General features: G+C 40.4%; 1 protein-coding gene and 1 long non-coding RNA gene across 7 annotated transcripts in view; one reads left to right on the top strand and one right to left on the bottom strand.

The window, feature by feature from the left end:
* The window catches only part of MOSMO (modulator of smoothened), a 31513-nt gene extending 15568 nt beyond the window's left edge, over nucleotides 1-15945 (bottom strand). For 2 of the 5 annotated variants that reach the window (XR_004499423.1, XR_004499424.1), the window contains exons 1-2: nucleotides 15690-15945; nucleotides 10345-10464 (exon numbers count right to left, since the gene is read on the bottom strand). Coding sequence is in view for 3 of the 5 variants with exons in the window: in XM_033517876.1 (XP_033373767.1) it covers nucleotides 10345-10464; nucleotides 15690-15795 (226 nt within the window). In the remaining 2 variants the exon portion in view is untranslated. Of the gene's footprint in view, nucleotides 1-8045; nucleotides 8116-10344; nucleotides 10465-15689 lie in introns of all 5 variants that reach the window. The other 3 variants (XM_015643121.3, XM_033517876.1, XM_015643120.3) reach the window with 3 other exon arrangements.
* Nucleotides 15946-16287: 342 nt separating this feature from the next.
* LOC107211223 lies at nucleotides 16288-20162 on the top strand. 2 transcript variants are annotated; one of them, XR_001524116.3, is made up of 4 exons: nucleotides 16288-16470; nucleotides 16980-17075; nucleotides 17742-17916; nucleotides 19347-20162. It is a non-coding gene; the product is annotated as an uncharacterized LOC107211223 (long non-coding RNA). The 2 variants fall into 2 exon arrangements; XR_001524117.3 differs by having other exon boundaries at nucleotides 16288-16885.
* Nucleotides 20163-20854: the final 692 nt, after the last annotated feature.

Below are 20854 nucleotides of genomic sequence, written 5' to 3'. Positions count from 1 at the left end.
CCCTCCTTGTCCTGCTGAGATGGGGTGGTGCTGCTGGAAATGCCAGTTGTGACTGGCAGACAGCTTCTGCTCCAAGGAGAGACTTTTCTTTAGTGTACTGTGGACTTGTTAAACCATCTTTGCTAAGTGAAAAGCACAGTTTAGAGGTTTCTTAACGAGGTGCTGGTGACATAAATCAGTGCACTGCCAGTGTGGAAAAGACACTGATAAGTTTTATGTTTTAATAATGAGCACAGTACATGGAGCTGTGTTATTTGGGCACACTAAAACATTCATTGCTGCTGGTTAGGTAACAGTCACATGCCAGGGAATGACATATGTGAAATTAAGGGCAACTCAGTTAAGCCATTCCCTGTAACTCTCACTGGGCCACAGACAAGGACAGCTTAGTTTTGGAAAATTTCTAAGTTCTGTTCTAAACTTGAATGGGAAAAGCTGTAGGTCCACCTAAGAGGAACAGGCTCCAGCAATGAGCAGAGCTGTAGCTTGTTGCCATTCCAGGTGGAAACTTGAAAGGTCTAAAGAAAACACTGTGATTTGGCCATGGCAGACTAATTCTATGCATCAGTGTTAAGGATAACCCTCAAGCTGGCATTGGCCAGCTTGCCTTTAACATGTTTGCTGCTTCTTGCCTGCAACCAAGCTCTCTGACAGAAGATTGCTTTCAATGTGAGCAAAGTATAGCCAAGGAATTTCTGAGAGGAACAAACAACACAGCACGGAAAGAATAATTCCAATGCACCTACCCATACTGGAAACAAGAAGGAAGGACTTCCAAGAAGAAAATTTTCAAAGTCATCAAAGGAATTTGGCAGTTGAAGTGGGATGTTTCCCATTCTTACATATGGAATTTATTTTCCTGCAACAGGCACTTGAAGTGATGTTGCTATACAAAGGGGGAAGAGAGAATGACCCCTTTAGATTTATTTATACTTATTTTGTTTTGGTAAAATTTGTATGAATTCTATAGTCAAGGTAGTAGTTCCTTAGAAATAGAGAGCTCTCCCTCCTGCCTTTCCCAAAACTCAGGGAGCTGACAGTACTGATCATTCCTGACCACAGTCCTGGAGGTACTCTATACAGTTCATTCTACTTATTCCAGTGCAAAACTCCATTAGAAATCAGGCCCTGTACCCTCTTATGTGATTAGCCATGCTCAGAATAAGCAATGCAGAAGGTTAGGGGAAAAGTTATGCCTTTGTAGGATAAGCACCACCTCAGGTGTGAAGGAGAAAAAGATAACAGCATCCTGCTGGTTTGCAAATCCAAGGAGGAAGAAAGAATTAACAATGCTGGAGAAAACCACCAGATCCTGTATGGCAAGGCCCATGTTGTAAGAGTCAAACAGAATCATGGGGTCTCTGGATGCCAGGTCCCACAGGCTGTCCCACAGGCACAACTCACAGAATTGCTCTGGATCTACAACTGTTCACAGTTACAGCCTCATAAATCATAGTCCTCATCTCAATTTTCAACCGTGACCCACTAAAAGCAATTTTTAGAAGTTTACAACCTCAAAAAGCATCATATCAGAGTATTTTTTAAAACAGCACATACAGATAATTAACTGCAACTAAGTAACTACAAGCAAGTTGAACACTTTGTCTCCCACATTTGTGCTTCAGTCTTTGTAGAACAACACACTGTTATGCCTAGATAGGTATAAAGGGTATATAAAAGAATCAAAACATAAAGTAAGATCAACTGCCAGTCTCTAATCAAGTATGAGAATACAATGTCTGGTACAGTTCTTACAAAAATAATCACTTCTTTTGTGAGGAATGGAAGTAGTTTGAGCAGATGCTCTTTAGCACTTATGCTGCTAAAATAACTTTGAGGTTACCATGCAAGTACAGTATTCAGGATGTAGCAGAACAGATTGATTCTTTTACTGCGGATGTTCCAGTACATTGTTCAGGTAGTAAATTAACAGGAAACCAAGACTCACTAAAATAAGATTTATGAATGTTAAAAGATGATCTACTGGAAGGCTGAAAAGAATAACAGAGGATCAGCTGCAAAGGCACAGAACATACAATAGTTCAAAACAGATTATAAATTATCTTTCCTGCCTTTTGTATGCCAAATCTTATGCTTTTGGCCTTCAACTCCAGTTTATCTCTCAAATCATCTAATAGGTATCATAACCCTGGGGAAAAAACCTTTGGAGTTTCTCACTTTGAAGAACAGATGCAAGATCAATTCATACACCCACTGGATTTCTATCGGTATGCAGCAAACAGCTAAAAAATATTTATACAATGTTAAAAAGTCAGTTTTTAATAAAGACCTAAATTTACTTGTCAAGTCCCTGCTGTATCTAGAGGGCCTCTTTTAAGAACCTTGTTTTAAGAGTCCTTGTTGTAAGAGTTCTTATTGTAAGAGTATGTTATATAATCTGTTATTTCTCTTCTACTCCATTTATGCACTTCTCTCAAATCTGATGCTCTCTCCTCCTTCCAAATCAACTTTGAAATGCATCATCCTTCTTGCTCTACAGATGTAAAGGATGCTTACTTGCTTTAGAACAAAGTATTCTTAAAAATATTCATACAGGTGAGGTAATATCTCTGGCATCAAACACAGCTTATGTTAGCTATGAGGAACCAACCAATTTTATTATATTTAACAATCTAATTTTCAGAGAACTGAACTTATTAGGTACCATTTTTGGCACTCCTTAGAAATCTTCCTGACTTTTAAAGAGAAGAATTCCAAATTTTAAAGTCTAAAGCCAATGTCAAAAGAATTGTGGTATATTAGCAGAAAAGCCTGCCTTGCTGCTGAAGAACATCTGGTGCCAAGTTGCCTCAAAATTTTTCAATTCTGTGCTTGTATCATGCCTAATGCAAACCAAATCCTCCCTCCATAAAACCCACAGTCTTCTCCCTCCCTCTTCCTTTCCCAAAACGAAAAAAAAACCAGGGGCCATCTATTGGGAAAGACTTATACATATTAGAAAAGTTTATTACTACAGATGACAATCATTATGATACATTAGTTCTAAGAGATGCCTAAATTGCAGATATTTGGGCCAATAAAAAGTGAGTTTATTTCAGAATTCTAATAACTTCCAATGCCCTGCTGCTTGTGTATTGAGTTTACTTAATGTTTTTTTAATTTTCCAACCCCTTTTTTAATTTTTTTTTTTTTAGAGGGACCACCAGACTCTTGAAGAGCTACCCTCAGGCACTAACACAGGAACAATTCTCCTGACACAACAAAGGCTGTGTGTTCTCACATATCAGAGCCAAGAAATCTGCCTGTTCTGAAGGTATTCTTTCCTTCAGAAGAAGGTATTTATTCCCACTTCAGAAGACAGCATTAATTAAATGTTGGTTAAAAGGATCTCTAATAAGCTGCATCCTTCTGGTTGTTTATTTTCTAACACTGTAAGCATTTTCAAAATGGAACAGTTTTGTCAGTGACTAGAATCTTTACAGTTTCTGAAGTGGTAAGGGCCTGCAAAAAACCAGAATTGTCCTAAAATAAGAAAGTAATGTTTTATTTAGTTTAAAACACAAACAAGGAATCCAGTTATTTCTATTTTTCCTCCAACCGAAGTAGAGCTACTCGAAATTGACAAAATTCACTGCCTAGAAAAAGAAAGATCAAAGGCAGTGTCAATATTTAAAAGTGATTTTTGGAGTCAGCCACACCATTTTACGCCATATGTTCAGCTGAAAGCCACAAGCTATGACACCCACAGCTGTTCCGCCATTTAACATCTGATGAGCTTGTGTTCTTTTTAACAGTTAGTTATATTTGGCTTCAGTCAGAGCTGTAAAATGATACCTCTTTATCCAATACACCACACGACCCTACCCCAACCTTCTCAGTAGTGGTCTGCCCAGCACCTACAACTGTAGGGGTGATGTGCAGGTCTCTGAGGCTGCATCACCAGAAGGAGCCAGTGACATGAGGTGGCTGGGCTGGGGCAGTAATGGCAGCACCAGCGTTTGCCACGTGGTACAACACAGAGACTCTGGATCTCACAGTGCAGTACATCACCTTCCACACAGGAGTCTTATAAGATGGTCTGTTCACAGGCTGGCAATAACTGGGCTTCAGAGCCCTCCATTTTTAACTCCTGCAAATCCAAAAGCACAATTTCACCAAGTTAGCTGTGTTACAAACTTATTGGATATACTCAAGCAGATCAGGATGGATACACCAAAATTCCCAAACCACACCAACTGAAGTACCCTATTGTTCTCCCTCTTTTTATTCATGGAGAGAAAATAATTAGCAACCTTCCTGGTTACAGCTTCAAGCAGTTTTTCTAAGGTAGTGACAAAGGCATTCAGCGTAGGGGGAAAACTTAGGGCCTGGCTCTGACTTCAAGATTGCTTGTGCATTTTAACAAATTAAATTCATGAGGAATAAGGATCATCTTCCTCTGTCAGACATAACTGTTGTGCTTTGCACTGATCTCAGCTTGCATCAGACATTTTCCAAGGACACCTACCGATCTGGCTCTTCCATGGCCTCATGAATCACCCAGTAGTGAAGGTGAAAAGAGAAGTGTTGAAATGCATTTTGGCACTTATATGGTTAGAAACGCATCTGCAAAGTTTCGGTGTCTGTTCTGCAAACACTCAGCCTAAATACACCTGATGTGCTTCAATGTTTGCCTGCACCAGAGCATAACTTTCTCTTGGTCCACTACTGACAGAGTATTTTCAGCCCAGATTACCTGAAAGTACAAAAGACTATATAAAGAACAAAACATCCAAACCCCTAACCAAATGTTCTAACAATTGTGGCAGTTTCTTTACATCACATAACTGATTATGTGATACAGGATTATATTTATAGCAATGAGGACACATGAGAAGGGAGGTTTGCAGGTAGAAGTAATCTTCCATTAAAACCACTAGAAGAACTGGAAAGATTAAGCACCTTTCAGGTCTTGCAAGTCCTCCCTTGGATACACAGGTTACCACCACTGTACTCAGTGGGGATATACAAGATCCTGTCTTTGTTTACTAGCGTTGCTTTATTCATAAGGTACTTTCATCAACTGAAGAACAGCACATATTTTCCCAAAGAACGTATTTCATTGCCACTAGAATAATACTTCAAGTAAAACAAAACTTAAGCCTAGTTTTTATTCCTAATTATTTTTATTCTGCTTTTTAACTGTTGCCAAATCTGTGTATGACATGCTTGTAACAACTGGGAATACAGGTTAAACTGCACTTCAAATAGGGATTAGCTACAGGGCCAACATTTTATTATCTACAAGTAACACTTCATGTGCTGAAAGACAGACTGAGATACAGTCTGTATCTCAATACACAGCGTGTATCTTAACTACACACAAGTTGTCCTTCAGGACTGCTGGCACACTGTTTCCTGGCTAATTAACATTTGAAGTCCTCAGCAATATAAAAGGCAAACTGGAAAATAAACCAAACTAACCCCAACCTTCTTCTGTAGCAATAATTCTCAAATTTAGGCATTTACTTGCTGTTCACATCATAACAAAAGCATTAAAAACAAAGAAGAATAGGAATGCAGGAAGCATATTCAGGATTTATCCTGAAGTATGTGTTTTCTTATTGCTTTTGCTAGGGCATGTCCTTGTTTTAGAAGCTTGCATAATTTAAGCCTGAATTATTTAGGCAATTAACAGGTGCTGTCTGTGTGGTGATAACACTTTCTTCCTTATCACAAATTGGCATCTACATAAATAGACTGTTAGAGTCTGGAGAGTTCTCTTTTAATTTTCAACTAGTATAAGAGAAGACAGACCATTCCTGAACAGTTAAATTTGCACTTCACTGAAGTAAAATACGATTTTTTTGAAACAGCAAGGCTCAGTCATTTCTGAGCATGTAGGACTGCTGTTAAAAAGCAACCAAATGTTATATAGTGCTCCAAAGAATGTATCTGTTAACAGATGTTTATACAGTTGTTATATTGACATTCTGAAACAGATTCACTCTAATTTTAGATTTTATATAAACAACCAAGAGATCCTCTGTTCTTATCACCAACTTCATCTTACTGAACATCTACTTACAGACAACATTTACTTCAGATTACATTGGGCATAAGTCAACAGACTTCTGTCTGTGAAACAGAAACTGCTACTTCTGGCCTTTACTCTCTTTATTTCACCATTTTTCATATATTAAGCTTCAGGGTACTTCTTGAAATTGGTGAGTGACCCAGTAATATTCCACTGAATGAATTCATGGGACCACATTAGAAATCCCTGGCCTTTCAATCTTTTCAGGTTTCTTGTACAATCTTGTTGCATAGTTTTTAAATTGAATTAAGTGTGGGTTTAAAAACAAAGTGAAACATGCTTCTTCCCACGAGTTTCTACGAAGGAGAGCACATCATTAACGCATGAATTTAGGTGCACAATTTGTTTCAGAATGCAATTCAACCTAAGGAAAATAAAAAAGTTCTTTCTTCACCCTTGTGACTTCTCTTCCCCCACAGCATGAAACGCCTACAATGCTCCTCACATCAACAGGCACAGAGGAAGCAGCAGTGCCTTTTCTCCTCTACAAGAAAGGAAATCAGATTCTTCCACTGCTGCAGTTCTGGAGCTGACACTTCCACTGACCATGGGAATCCTGTTAGATTACTGTCTATGATTGAGAAAAGATATCTCTTAATGCACTATTTAGAGTGCATTAAGACTATTTTGTATAGAGAAAACCAAATATATCAAAGCAAATTTTCAAGTCAAACAAGTATTCCACTATACCAAAGTCATCCTTCAGGAAACTTGAAGCCCATGACAAACCTTTATGAGTTTTTTTCACTTTTCTTTGGTATAAAGACATTACAATTAGAGGCTGTTAATGTTTGATACATTAAGCTCACACTGATGAAGTTACAGACAAAATCATTCCCCCTTACTTGTACATTTGCCCTGCTTATCAACAAAGTCGGGACCCCTCTAATTTCTGTGTATACGAAGATTTTATTGCAGAAATTAGTATATATGCCATCAATTTGAGAAAAGTACAAAGAATCTAGGTTCAAAGCAGCCCTTCTGAAGTATTCATAGCAAAGCAATTCTGAGGTACACTGAATGATCAGTTGTCCTGTTCTGATCCCACACCTATTCCTTAAAATACAACTAAATTACATTGCTGCCAACAGCAGAAAGTAGTCACAGCAAGAGAAGTGGAAACCACACAAAAACAACCTGGGCAAAGGAAAGGAAAGCCCAGGAATAAGAACTGCAAGAATACAAACTGGGAAGCTGGCTCCACGATGAGCAGAAATAACTTACCTGACTTTACCGTCTATAAACATTGTAATTTGAGTATTAAATTCTTGGATGTACCAAGCACAGAGACAGCCCAGACCTCCTAAAGCAGTGTGCAAACAATGGCACGAAGAATTGCTCACCATCAAATAAGCCCAAGGCCTAATGTGAACTGTCTTCAACTGGACAAGTACTTAAACATCCAAGTGGGGTATTAATCACTATACCTTGAGAGACTGTCACCCTTAATGACCCCAAAGTGCTTTGTAATTTATGGCATAAAAGTGCAGCTACCATGAGGTTTTTGGGTAGCAGCCAACTGTTGCTTATTTCACTGTGCTGTGCTGGCTTTGAATACTGCAGTGAATTGCTGGGAGGCTTTTGATGCCCTCACAAGGGAGCATTTTATATCATCCCAAGGACCCAGATGTAATAGACTGAGTTTTGCTCAAAGACAGGAACCAAGCTCTTCACACACTGTGAATTTTGAACCTCAAACTCTTAGCAGCAAGTATTTGCTACTGGATTAGCCCACAGACAAACCATCACAATCAGACATTTCCTAGGGTACTAAGAGAGACCAAACTTTTGTCATCAACTGTACTTACAAAATTTAAAATATGTTTAATATACAAGACAATACATCAGACAGGAAATAAAATATATCATAGGAAGAACCCAAAAGCTTCCCACTGAGAAGGGATATAACCTATGAGCATTGATTCCATATAGTTCCCTATAGAATCAGGCCAATATGAGTGCTTTGACAGTCTAGCTTGTTTCCCTTCTCCTTAAAACAGTCACGTACCCTGAACAGATCCTCTTCTCGGCCATATCTCCAGTTTGTCAATTCTGTGTATATCTCCATCAGTCAGAGGCTTGGGGAAGAAAAGTGAAATTGAACAAGGCAGCTGGAGTATACATAAGGGGATTGCTGCAAAATTATCAAAGAACTTTTTTTCCTACATGTAGCCCTTACTAATAAAAACTCTGTTAATTACTATATTTGTAGGCACTCTGAATAACAATAATAACTTACAACTAGGTAATAAGAAAATTATTTTTAAATTTAAAATTGCATGAACTAAAAAATTTAAATAATGTTAGTTTTCCCAAATTATTTTGTAGAAGAATAAAGCAGCCTCCATACTGCATTTGTTCTACCACACTACAAACATCATTTTGTATCTCCTTCTAAAATGGATAGCAGCATTTATTCTCTGTGAAGTTCAATATATTTCCTCATCCATGAGTCACTCCAGTTACATTCTTCTGAAATACAAAGGTCTCAACCACTGCTAGAAAAGGATTCAAGAATGAGGTGAAGAACTCCTGCCTAAGATGAAAATCCTACACACTGCACTGCATGAAAATAAATGGGAAAGAGTTGAGCTGTTGTGAAGTTCCTATGAAAAAAAAAGTAGGTCAAGCTTAAAAGTTTGACCTACTGATCTTCTTTGCTTTGGCAAAAGTACAAATGGAGTTTACATAATGCTGCTCACATGTAAGTGCTGGATGGAAACTAAATGATACAAATGTTTTTAATAAGCCCCAGCCATTAGCAGGATTTCTTTTTTTATTATTTCAGACAATTTTAAATCTTTGTTTTGCAGCACACACTATTGAATCATTATTTTTAAGACTCATACATTTAAGTTACTCTTGTGTTGATTTCAGTGTTTGTGGCAATAAATGTAATAAACACACCTCAAATCAGATCTAAGTTGATTTAAAAAAAGACAGAGGAAACTCAGGTAACTTCCTAAAGCTGCAAAGCTGAAATTTCAACAAGGCACCTTTCCCACAGACAAACCATCTGTGTATAAAGCAGCTTTACATTTACGTACTTCTTGAGTAGGATGGACAGAAAGCAAATCTGTATCTGCACAAACTGAATAGAATTAAGTTCTGTAGGAGCTGTGCACACTGCTGGTAAGTAAATAAAAAGGTTATTTCAAATATCTGAAACTCAAGTACCTTATCCAAAGCACCTACTGCTAGAAAAGATAAATGAAATGCCTGTTATTCTGTGATTTTTTTCCCCTCAGTTTAATAAGGTAAATCTGTGATATGAAACAAAAATTAAAAAAAATAAAATTAAAGCTTTGCTGCTAATGCTAATAGAAATTACGGTGATAAAGATACCACCTCTGTTTTACAGAGGAAGAAATTGGGGTACTTCCAAAATAACTTGCCAACATCCAAAGTCAACCATGCCCGATGCTAGATTTGAAAGTTACCGGCTCCCAGATCTGTACTCTATAATCAGGTATTTCTTACCTAAATCTAATTAGAGAGTGAGGAATTCAACAGGATTTGGTGGAAGGCAAACTGACAGTTTTGTACCTTCACATGCTAAAGAGAAAACAAAACGTGCACCTAACAGGAGCAGCATTAGTTTGTATTTGTTAAAAAGCAGATGTAAAACATCAGTTCCTCTATGGACAAAAACAATTGGCTCTCTCATGTCTTCTCTGGCAAGCTCAAATAACCAGGCTGACACAGCTCTCTTTCACGAGATTCTTCCTACACATAAAATAGTTCCATATGTTTAAATGCTGGGTGGTTGAGTAAGCACAAAATTAATTCATTACAACAATGCCTTTCTATTGATTTTTCTTGTGCCTTAAGGCCTGGTCGATTGCAGAACCCAAGCACAATTCAAACACTCTGCTTTGTCACATTTTTACATCCACTTGAAAGACATCTAGAGACACAAAGTGGAATGGAAATGTTCCTTTTAAAGATGGTACTGACCCTCCCAGTCTAGGCAGATCCATTAACAGGCCACTCATTAGAGTATTCAGATTATATGGGGTTCAGAATCTTGTTCTTTTTTGTGTTTGGTATTGTTGTTCTTAAGGCATTGGCAACATCTCTGAAATGCAAGTGCTGCTGGCAGGGCCTGCATCTTAGAGACAGGAGGTCCTCATCCCTCACTGTGGGGATCAGCAACACATCACAACCCACCACCACCTTTCCCTCCTTCCTCACACACCCAGGAGCATCGATCAAAGAAATGTGTTTTCCTGAAAATTATGCCCTAGAATCTAATTTTAACACTCTGATGTTTCAGATGGCTTTGGAGATTGCTTTTCAGCACTCACCTCTAGGACCTGATGGTACATAAATCTTCATTCTCTGTATCATCCTCCTTTTTTTTGTATTCTCAGCATGCAATCCAAACAGGTTCATGAAAGGGCAAATAACTTCTCCTGTCACAGTCACTACATGATAGCACAAAAAACATTAGGAAAAAGTAATTTCATAGAATTGCTTCCTATCATGTCCCATCACTTTCTACTGAGAAGAGCTGGGAGATGCATACTGTGTTTCTTGAGTATATTGCAAGGCGCTTAAAAAATGACCACCAGAATCCTTTTACAGACAGTTTTTGAAAAGCCAACTATCCACACATCACAGAAACAACACTATCTCCTTCAGAGGAGAGCACAATGGCTGCTCTACACCACGACTTGTCCTCAGGGGAATATTGTACATGAACAGGTTCTCAGCACAGGCCCTGAAGGGCAGAAGTCACTGGTAATATGCCATACTGACTTTTACATATCACTACTTTTTGAGCAGACAACTTCATTTAGAACAATAATGCCAGCTGGAACTCAAGTTTACACCGTCTTTAAATTGTGGATACTTTATTTACTTTATCTGTTTTATTCTATTTAGTAGTAGTGTTTCATTTGAGCACCTTCATGTGGTCTTGGGCTTATTCCATGTATTGTCAGTGCTCCAATAAGAGAAAAATATTTCAGTGGTCTCAAGCTCAGCAGGAACCAGGAATCACTGCTTGGTTGTACTACCTGTGATAGTTCATTGAGCTGATCCCAAGAAAGCTACAGTTCCTGTTGGAACTGTGAAACAAAATTCCTCAGGAAGAGCTACGACATGCAGAGAAATAACACTGAACATCAGTAATTTTCCACTAAGTACTAGACAACTTATTCCACAGGAGCAGGGAGTTAACAGCCTCAGGAGGAATGGCCTGCTGCACAGAGCCTGCTCTTCTGTAGGAGCCTGCATCTGAAATCATCCTTCACAAATAAAAATGCAACTAAGTGTGCAAAGCCTAAGAACTACACATAACACTTTAAAAGATACATCGAAAGGCAGAAGTAGTAAACAGACAATTTTAAATAAATGTCATATTCTAGATTTACAATTCATTCTCATACTGTTACTGCACAGCAAGATACAGAAGGCAGTTTAAATGTAAAGTACATATATATATATATAAATATATGTATATATACGCTAACACAAGTGACCTTGATACTTTTGTCATAGATGCAAGATGAAATTGGAAGCTCTGCTGCACACAAATATGGCCCAGGTCAGCTCTGTTGGGCATATGCAGAGTGGCCTGGCCATAACATTCTACCTATGGATCAGCACAGGATGTGATATATCCTTGCTTTAGGAGTTACCCATCACTTAAGCACCCCTAAATCCTGACATCCATGTTAACTTAATGACTGCTATAAAAAGGGTACATGTTCTGTAAATTGGAATCAAATGAACAATCATGCTACATAGAAGGGATGACTAAGCCACATAAACAAACTCATAGCTTAGCTTTCTGAAGTGAGATTTTACTTGATCAAATTATTCCCTTGAATTACTTGACCTATCCAAAACCCCATAAAAGCATTTCAAATTGTCAACCCCTCTCACATGTACAGCTTTTACCATCTCTAATTTCAACAGTGCATACTATTCATACCCTTTTTCCTATAAGAGTTGAGAGCTGAAGCTAGAGCTGCTTCTATCCCCCTTCCTCCCCTACTGAAGACAAAATATCAAAATCATTAAAGCCCCTCCCACACAAAAAAAGGAACATATGGAGACAAAACTATCAGCTTATAAAGTTCTTTGCAGAAGTGTAGAGATACAGAAACAAAATTCCTTCCTACTGAAATCAGTGGCACTTTAGGCACTGGTTTAAATTAAAGCCAACTCTGTCCTTATTTCTCACAGAGTGTCACTTTGATAAGAAAAGGCAGTCAGTGCAAGAATACTGAGCAGCCACTGGTTTCCAGACTGGAGTTATCAATGTTCTGTACTTGCACAGCACGAATAACAAAACCTCACTAAGAACTCTCTGTAAGAAAAATCCATTTAATTTTCATCTTTCCTTTACCATCTTAAAGATGTGTGAAATATCTGAAACCAAGTTAATGAATGATTCTTACAAAACTACCTAAAGAAAAAGTGCCCAGCATAGATTTGGACCCATGTTCACAAAGGTGTAATTCCTCTGGCCTAAAGACAGATAAGCATCTGAGACCTTCAATAATCTCAGCTGCAATCCTTTCCTAATAATTGCTGGGGAGAAATTTTTATAGCAAACATTTTTCAAATGACTATAAAACTTATCTTTAAGAGTAAGATTTAGGAGACTAATCAGTCCTTCTATATTGATTTAAAAAAATATTGAAACTATCTAGATTTTTCAGAGAAGCATTAAAGCCAGTGATTTATTTTGCTATCCAATTTAGTTCAAACTCATCACTATCTCCGGAGTAAGAGGTACATATTGTTTAGTATCCAAATCAGAACAGATTTTTTTCTTCCTGAAACATAAGCCCAGGTTCCCAACCTTAACAGTGGCTGTTAACAGCTCTGAATGAGCTAATGCAGCGCTGCCTTCCCAGGTTTGCCAAGACCTCTGCTCTCTGCCATCCTCAAACAGCTGCAGTATTGAGGAGACCAGGCTGTTCCACGCTGCCTTTCAGAACCCCAGGACAGCAGCCAAGCAGAGAAACACTATTACTCCCCTTCCTCCTCACTACTAGGCTGACTTGGAGAATCAGAATCTAGAATAATACCCACAGGAGGTGAACCCAAGAACACAGAGATAAAGTGAAGAGATATTTTCTTTTACCAACTAGCTCCTTTCACCAGCTGAGCACAGGATGCTCCGCAAGAAAACCTGCTTCTTAGTGGCACATATGGAAGCTGGATTCCTTGGATGTGCTCCAAGCACAGTAGTCTGCTGAGAGTCCCTGAATGTCACCAGCAGCTGGGACAGGTTTTACCATCAGGGCTGTGCACTCTTGTGCCATATCTCTCCCCAGCAGTCAGTGGGTAATGAATGGCACTCACAAAAGCATTCACCTTATAATTCAATACTATAGGAAATGCTTGGTTCAGTAGGAATCTTTACACTTCCTTTCTTTACTGTTTGGGCAAACAGCTCATTTCAGAAGAAATACAGATTTGTATTACAGCAGAAATACACATTTGTATTGCTTGTAAACACAACTCTTATAATAATGCATTGAATTCTGTATCAATAAAAATCTACAAAAGAGTTATTAAGGGTGGCAGCTAGCTCTCCTTTATGGTTTTATCATGATAACAGTTTGTTTGGCTTCAAAATAGAGCAAAAAAAAAAAAAAAAGGCTTAGGTCTGTCAAAACATTCTTTGACTGGTGAAGTCCTTCAGAAAAATCCATACAGATTTCATGTTTGCCAGCCTAATTAAAAGTAAAACTTAGTTGCACCTCAGAAGTGGCAGATGATTCTTAAGTAATCATGCACTAAGTAACTAAGAAAATTTGCTGCTTAAAATATTTTAGGAAACAATTTTTGTGTCACAAGGGATCTAAAACATTTTTCTTTACAAAAGAACATAATGGACTGTGCTTAGTTCCCAAAGGACTGTTTTTTCCATGAGCACTTTTTTTCAGAATACTTTTTGTTATTACCTTTCTATAAATGCAGAGACAATCCAACATCTTACACATTGCACAAGATCTGCTAATGTGAGGCAGGACTTTAGAAAGACATACTTAAATATTTGAAATTAATACTATTTTATTTTAATTTAAGCCCCTGAAGAAGGGCTCATTACTGCAGCACTACTGTTAGGTGGAATTATAAGAGGAAAGAACCAACTATTTTATCTAGCCATAGGCAGGAAAATCATCACAATTAGCTACAGGAGGAATGGTGAAGTCACCCAGGGAGTTCCTGAAGGCTGCACTTTGGGAAGGGACTAGTTCCTTTCTTCTGAACCATGTAGGAAAGTCCAGGTTCTAGACCAGGTAATTAGAAGCAAATAAAATAAGCCATAAGTACAGTCTGGTCCGAGGACAGTGACTAATCCCAAATAGTTTTTAATACTCTACTTAATTAGAATAAAGGAAATATAACACAATTTGAAACAGTTCAACTGTTCACATGCATTAAATATTAAGCTTGGAAGATGCAGGCCAGATGAAGAAAATTTTTCAAACCCTCTGCAAGAATTTATGACAAAAGTTTTTACAGTCAGACCACTTTTCTCTGTACTAACCTGTGCTTTGCTTGGAAACGATAAAGTTTAGGAAAAGTCACAGAATCTCTTGAGTTGAAAGGGACCTAGAGAGATCATCAAGTCCAAGTCCTGGTTCTGCACAGGACAGCCCCAAAAATCACATCATGTGCCTGACAGTATTGTCCAAACACTTCTTGAACACACAGAGGCTTAATGCTGTAACCACTGCCCTGGGAAGCCTGGTCAGTGCCTGATCACCCTCTGATACCCAACTTACCCCCCCTGACACAGCTTCATGCTGTTCCCTTGGGTCCCGTGACCAGTCAAAGTGGTTAAGTTAATCTGTTTGCAGCAAGGATGGTTTCCTTTCCTGACAGGGAGCTTTGGGTTCCTCTGGGACATGAGATCAAAGAGCTGCCCTCCTCCTGTTCTCTTTCCCTGCTCCACTGATCAGAACATGCAGGTCTTTATCTACAGACTGAAACAAATTGTTCATAGATAATTACATCACAAGTAAAAAGACAGATGCCCAAATCCTTTTTCTTTTAAAGAAAACAATGTCACACTCCAAAATAAAAAACACATGGGATCTCGGCTTGAAAGCTGATAAAAATCAGCATGCAGGAAATAATCTAGGGGAACAAAAAACGATGAAGGAAAGCAAGAACTTCCCCACAACAAACGAAATATCAGCGTAGTACGATAGACTCCAAACCTGCTGCAAACTAAGAAGACAGATCTCAATTCCCTGTCCAAGGTGATGGCACCTGGGAAGCCCAGGCAAGGATGCTGCCCTGGCCCTCAGTTTCCCAGAATCAGAGGGGGCTCAGGGGCTTTGCAGGACCCCTCGGGAGACCGGGCTCGGCCGAGGCGGCCGGGAGGCACCGCAGCGGGTTCTGCCCGGGGCTGGGGTCCCACCAGCTCCCCCCGGCCGCCTCACTCGCCGCCGCCCCGGGGGAGCAGCCCCGGGAGCCCCCGGGAGCCGGCCCAGCCGCTCTTCAGCCCCGCGGCCAGCAGACCCCAGGCTGGCCTCCCTTCGGCGCCTCACACCGGCCCCACCACCGCCCCGGGCCCCGCAGCCCGCTCGCCCCCGAGACCCCCGGGCGCTGCCGGAGCCCTCTCCCGGCCACCTGCCGCACTCCGCCGGCGGGTCCCGCCGCCGGCCGCCCTCACCCGCGGACTCGCCGGTGTTGATCCAGTCCGGGTTCGCCAGGCTGGCGATGGCGAAGATGTCGGCAGCCAGGAAGAGGCATCCTGAGATGATGGTCAGTTTGTCCATCTCCTCCGGCTCCGGCGGCACCCGGCTCCGGCCTCCGCCCGGCTCCCACAGCGGGCCCGGGCCGGGGGCGCCTCACGGCCGCGGCTCCATGGGCCCCGCGCCGCGCTCGGCGGCGGCGGCAGGAACGGACCCCGGACGGCGCCGGAAGCGAACCCGGCGGGCGGGGGGGCGGCGGCCGCTCCGGAAGGGGAACCCTCGGTCCCCGGCGCGCGCCCCGGGCGGGGCGGGGCTTCCCACGGGGGCGGGGTCGGACCCAGGCGGGGCGGGGCAGCTCCGGGGCCCCGGCGGCTTTCTCCGGGCGGCGCTGGGAGGGGCGGGGCCTGTTTCTGATGGGCGGGGCCGACAGGGAGGTGACAAGGGCGTGGCTTACGCCAGGTGGGCGGGGTTTGCTCGGGTGGGCGGGATCAGCCGGAAGGCGCGGGGAGCGCGGGGCGGGGCCGAGAGCTGCCGGTGGGTGTGGCCTGGGGAGGGGGCGGGGCACGAGGCCAGGGCGGGACGGGCGGTGCCCCAGGGCGGGTCTGTCATGAGGGGCGGCTGGTGCCGCCCTGGGACCCCGCCGCCTCTGCCCGACTCTGTCCAGGGGCGCCCCAATGCTTGCCCCGCCGCCTGGTCCTTCGCGGCACTCATGCATCGCGATCCCCAGAGGTGTTTTGGAACCCGAGAATGAGCCTCTCGGTCAGTACTAAGGGCTGGAGACTAATCACAAGTCTGTGTTCACCACAAAAAACTGTCTTCTGTTTCTCGAGGCTCTGCTCTTTATCCCTTTGCGAGGCTGGGAAGGAGCTGAAATTCCAGAGCTGCTTCTGTAGCACTGATGAGAACAGGGGTCTTGGAAGGACTGAGGTTTGGCGGCTGTGGAGCCTCTTGGAAACGCTACACAGTGTTGTGTCTGTTCCCTGTATTTGGAAGGAAATCTAATTGTGACTGGAAGTCTCACCCAAATACAACCATTTTTGATGGCATAATTTTCCCTGGATTCAGCTATACAGAATGTTGGGAATCTGTAGCCAGAAAACGAACAATGCACCAATGTGGGAAACCAGCCTAGTTTTGGCCACAATAGCTCTGTGCCTTCGATACCGTCATTCTGGTATGGGAATGTTGAAGTAAATGAACCAAACAACCCCCACATCTACAGGTACTTGGAAAATATCTAATTGTTTGCATTTTTTTCCTTCCAACAGTGAACACCCACCTGTTTTTTCCAGAGCAGCACAACTGGTCTATATGGAACATACCGGGAAGCCAAGTGGGCGATTGCCTGTGCTGTTTATTTTTATGTAAGTATTTTATGTAGATGGCAGACTGTACAAACAAAATTGAGGTATCAGTAATCTTAAAGTGTTCAACGGCAATCAATAGGATTTGTTATTTGGAGGACAAGCCCTGTACTTACCTCCCACTGAAATCGCCTGAACTTGACAAATTTTCTTAAGGGTGGAGAAAATTGTAAGGCTTTTGATGAAAAATAGCTGAAATTATTCCCTTTAAACCAGAAAAAATTGGTGCATGGAAGAAATAGTGATTTGAAAAACCCATTTGCTATAGGCATGCAGTATTCTCTTGAAGTCCTTAATAGCTGGAAACTCCTCTCTTCTGTTATTTTGTGCCCTGTTCCCTACCTTCCCTGAATATATCGCTGTTAGTAATGAATACTTAAGTAACAACAGTTTCTCCGTCTCTTGGCAAAATGTGTGACTTTTTAATAAATAAGTTTCTAAGTAAAAACAACTTTAAGTGTATTTATTTGCAGAAAGCAAGTTTATGAGTCTTTTGGCAGCAACTCAGCACACAATGCCAATCTCAACATGTAACTAAGGATGAGAGGTTTAACTGTTTGTATACTTAAGAATGGGGAGAGCACCTTCTCAAATGTCTCCTTAAAACGTTTTTTGAAGAATGATACCACACTTTCAGCTAGTAAAGTTCTCCTGCACTTTTCAAAGGGCAGTTGGCAGCACTGGAAAATTCTCAACACACACAGATTGCAGGATGGACGGCAGAGATTGGGATGGATGAACAAGGATTAGCCCTCACAATGGTACAGGATGGGCCATATCTCCAGAAAACAAGCCCTGCTGAAAAAAAACTCTCCAGATAATGATGGAAAGCTGAAACCAGGTAAAAGGAACCAATAGCGATATTAAAATTTAATTGAATTGAAAATTCCTTGTTCTGCATTTATGCTTTGAGCCTGTCTCTGATTTATTTACACTTACACAGATCAAAAGAAACTGAATTTAAAATTACAGAGCAAAGAAACTAGCACAAACAGTATAAAGCTCAGTGCCAGCATTCCACTGTGATGAAGTACCTGTGATCTTAAAATAGCTGATATGCTGACTATTCCATAATCAGATCAAAATTTAAGTCTATACATTGCTCTCCAGCAAAAACAGGTTTCCTGTTCACCAGCGGATTTTTTCCAAAAAATATCTTTACTATTACCTTTATGTAGCAAATAGACTTGAATAGTATCATTCTTTATTTAGTGCGTTATTGTTCAAGTAATTTCATTACACAAGTAACACAAATATTCACAAGGCTTGAAATTAATTTGCCTTATTGTTTGCTTTTTATTTCTCTTTATTACACGGAGTAGTTACAAAGTGGCAATAGAGCAATCTCTGTGCTTTAACAATCCACACAGGTGTTCATTTGCTAAATGTTTTAAACCTGAAATGAACCGTATCAGAACTAGCAGACTATTACCAGTTATTAAAGGTTTCTTGTGGAACATCTGACACCTGTATTAAACTTGAAATTGAAAGCTCTGTAAATGTGAGTACTTCACATGGGTCCTCAGCCCAATTACATTAAGCTCATGAACTACAGTTCAGGGATGATACTGTGCTATGGTAATTCCCAGCATGAAATTGTCTCTTAACATTAAAATCTATGAAGCGAAGAGTGGAGTGTAATGAAGTAATTTAGAAATTTACTGGCTGTACAGTGAAAATGCATATCTTTAAATTAGAACAATTTTCCTAGCAGTGCCTTTATAGTTTGGGCAGTCCTTTTTTTTCAGAACTGCAAGAGCCAGGAAGAAATACCTGTTTGCCTGGTGAAATAAAAAACATCAAGTGGAGTTCTTAGCCTTTTCTTAGAAAAAGGCTTTGCACTTTTGATCTGTGTATAAAAATCAGTGGAAAAATCTGGAGCATAAATTTAAACTAAATACTTTCATATGATTATTTTCTTAGGATGTGACAGCATTCATACATTCCCTCAAAAAAAATCTCTTTGATATAGAAAAGTATAGATATGATACCAATTTGGTTGTTGGTTTGCTTGGGTTTTATGTTTTTTTTTGTTTCCACCACCCCCATCTATAATTAGAATACTAACCATTGAATATTAGGAATATGCACCATTGAAAACAAGTAGTTCTATTTGCAACAATTTGAAGAAGGCAAGCTACAAAAGCATTTTTAATAAAGGCTTTAGGGAATCAAATTATTTACAGCATGTGATGTGTTTGATTTACTGCAGCAAGTACAGAAAGGTTTAAAGTGGGTTGAAGACTTATTACAAACATTGTCCCTTTGCAGCTGATCTTAGTTTTTGGAACCAGAAGAAACAAGTTGAGCATGCTTCATGGAGCACCGGATCTAACTCAGAACATGCCCCATGCAAAAAGAAACCTCACCAAACAGCTGAATTTGTTCAATTCACATTTAGGATGAACTTGTTTAGGACCAAAGCTATAAAATTTTGTGTAAAATTTAGTATTTTGTACAAGTCTCATCTCTTAATTATACCACAAACAGCATGCTTATTTTGGCATTAATACCAATGCACAGAGCATGGGGCTGGAGGAAACTAAGATGCACAAATGCACTACTTAGGAGCTTTTCTTGCAGTGAATTAGATTTTATCTTTATGGACTTTTTTTTTCCTCAGCTGATTAAGATGAGTATCATCTGTAAAGTTTCAAACTGGAACTCAAAAGAACAATTTTATTACTGCTTGTAGCATGAAGAAGCTGGTGCCACGCTGTTGACTTTAGGAGGAGGAAGAAATTAACAGAACTAGTGGGAGGTACCAATGTCTTAAAATCCTAGTTACTCACCAAACTGGCAAGGAGGCATGCATGTGCTAATCTCCACGCCAGCAAGAAGAAACAGGGCTGCATAGTATATGTGTCTCCTCAAAATACAAGTGCAAGTTATCTCCATAAAAATCTTCAGTGGCTGCTTTCTGCTGGGAAGCCTCAGCTCTTGCAGGCACTCCTGGCCTCTCCTGACAATGTTTCATAAGGTGTGCACGTGTTGGTTATTTTGATGTTCCCCTTCCTGCCTCCTCTGTGAGCATAAATTCTGGCTGGCAATAAAACCCCTTAAGTCAGAGGCCACGTCCCTTTGTAATGGCCACACATTAAGACTATTATTTATTATAAGCAGCTGATGATACCAAAATGGAGCTCTTGCTACAATCCTGTAAAAAGCTTATTCGTTTCTTTGTCAATTGAACTCCTTATAGTGATTGAAGATTAGGACTTTAAATAGGAAAAAAAGCACTTTTTGTGAAAGCCATGACATACAGCTTTTAAGAATATATTGCTTCAGTCCTAAGGGTTGGTTGCCCATACAGTCAGTAGAATCTAGATGGGTTACAAGGCAGTTCCAAGTTGTCCCAAGGCAGAGTTTTAACAGAAATAAACCTCAGAGGTAGGGGAAGGAAGTATTAAAATGAGATAATTAGGCAAGAACACAGAAAGGAACCTCACACAGCAAGGGGCTTTCCAAGAGATTAAACTTTTGTGTTTAAATAAATCATTTACTATGCTGAAGGACCAGAAAAAGAGCTTTCTTTTCTATTAACTGAGCAAAGAGAAAGACCAAAGGAAAGAGTATACAAAGACAATGGACAACAGAATGTTTCATACTAGAGGAGCTTCAGAACTGAAGAACTCATTTTTAGAATAAGCATTTGAAAAAAATGAAAATTCCATGATAAGCTAACTAAATGGCTATGGGAATTTACTGCATGTTGAAGTAATAGCATGCTGTGTATTTCCACTATGAGTGAAAACATGAGGATGAAGATCACACTGGGT

The sequence above is a fragment of the Parus major genome, chromosome 14 (assembly GCF_001522545.3).
Source record: "Parus major isolate Abel chromosome 14, Parus_major1.1, whole genome shotgun sequence".
Classification (NCBI taxonomy): Eukaryota; Metazoa; Chordata; class Aves; order Passeriformes; family Paridae; genus Parus; species Parus major.
This window is presented reverse-complemented; position numbering and strand designations above follow the sequence as displayed.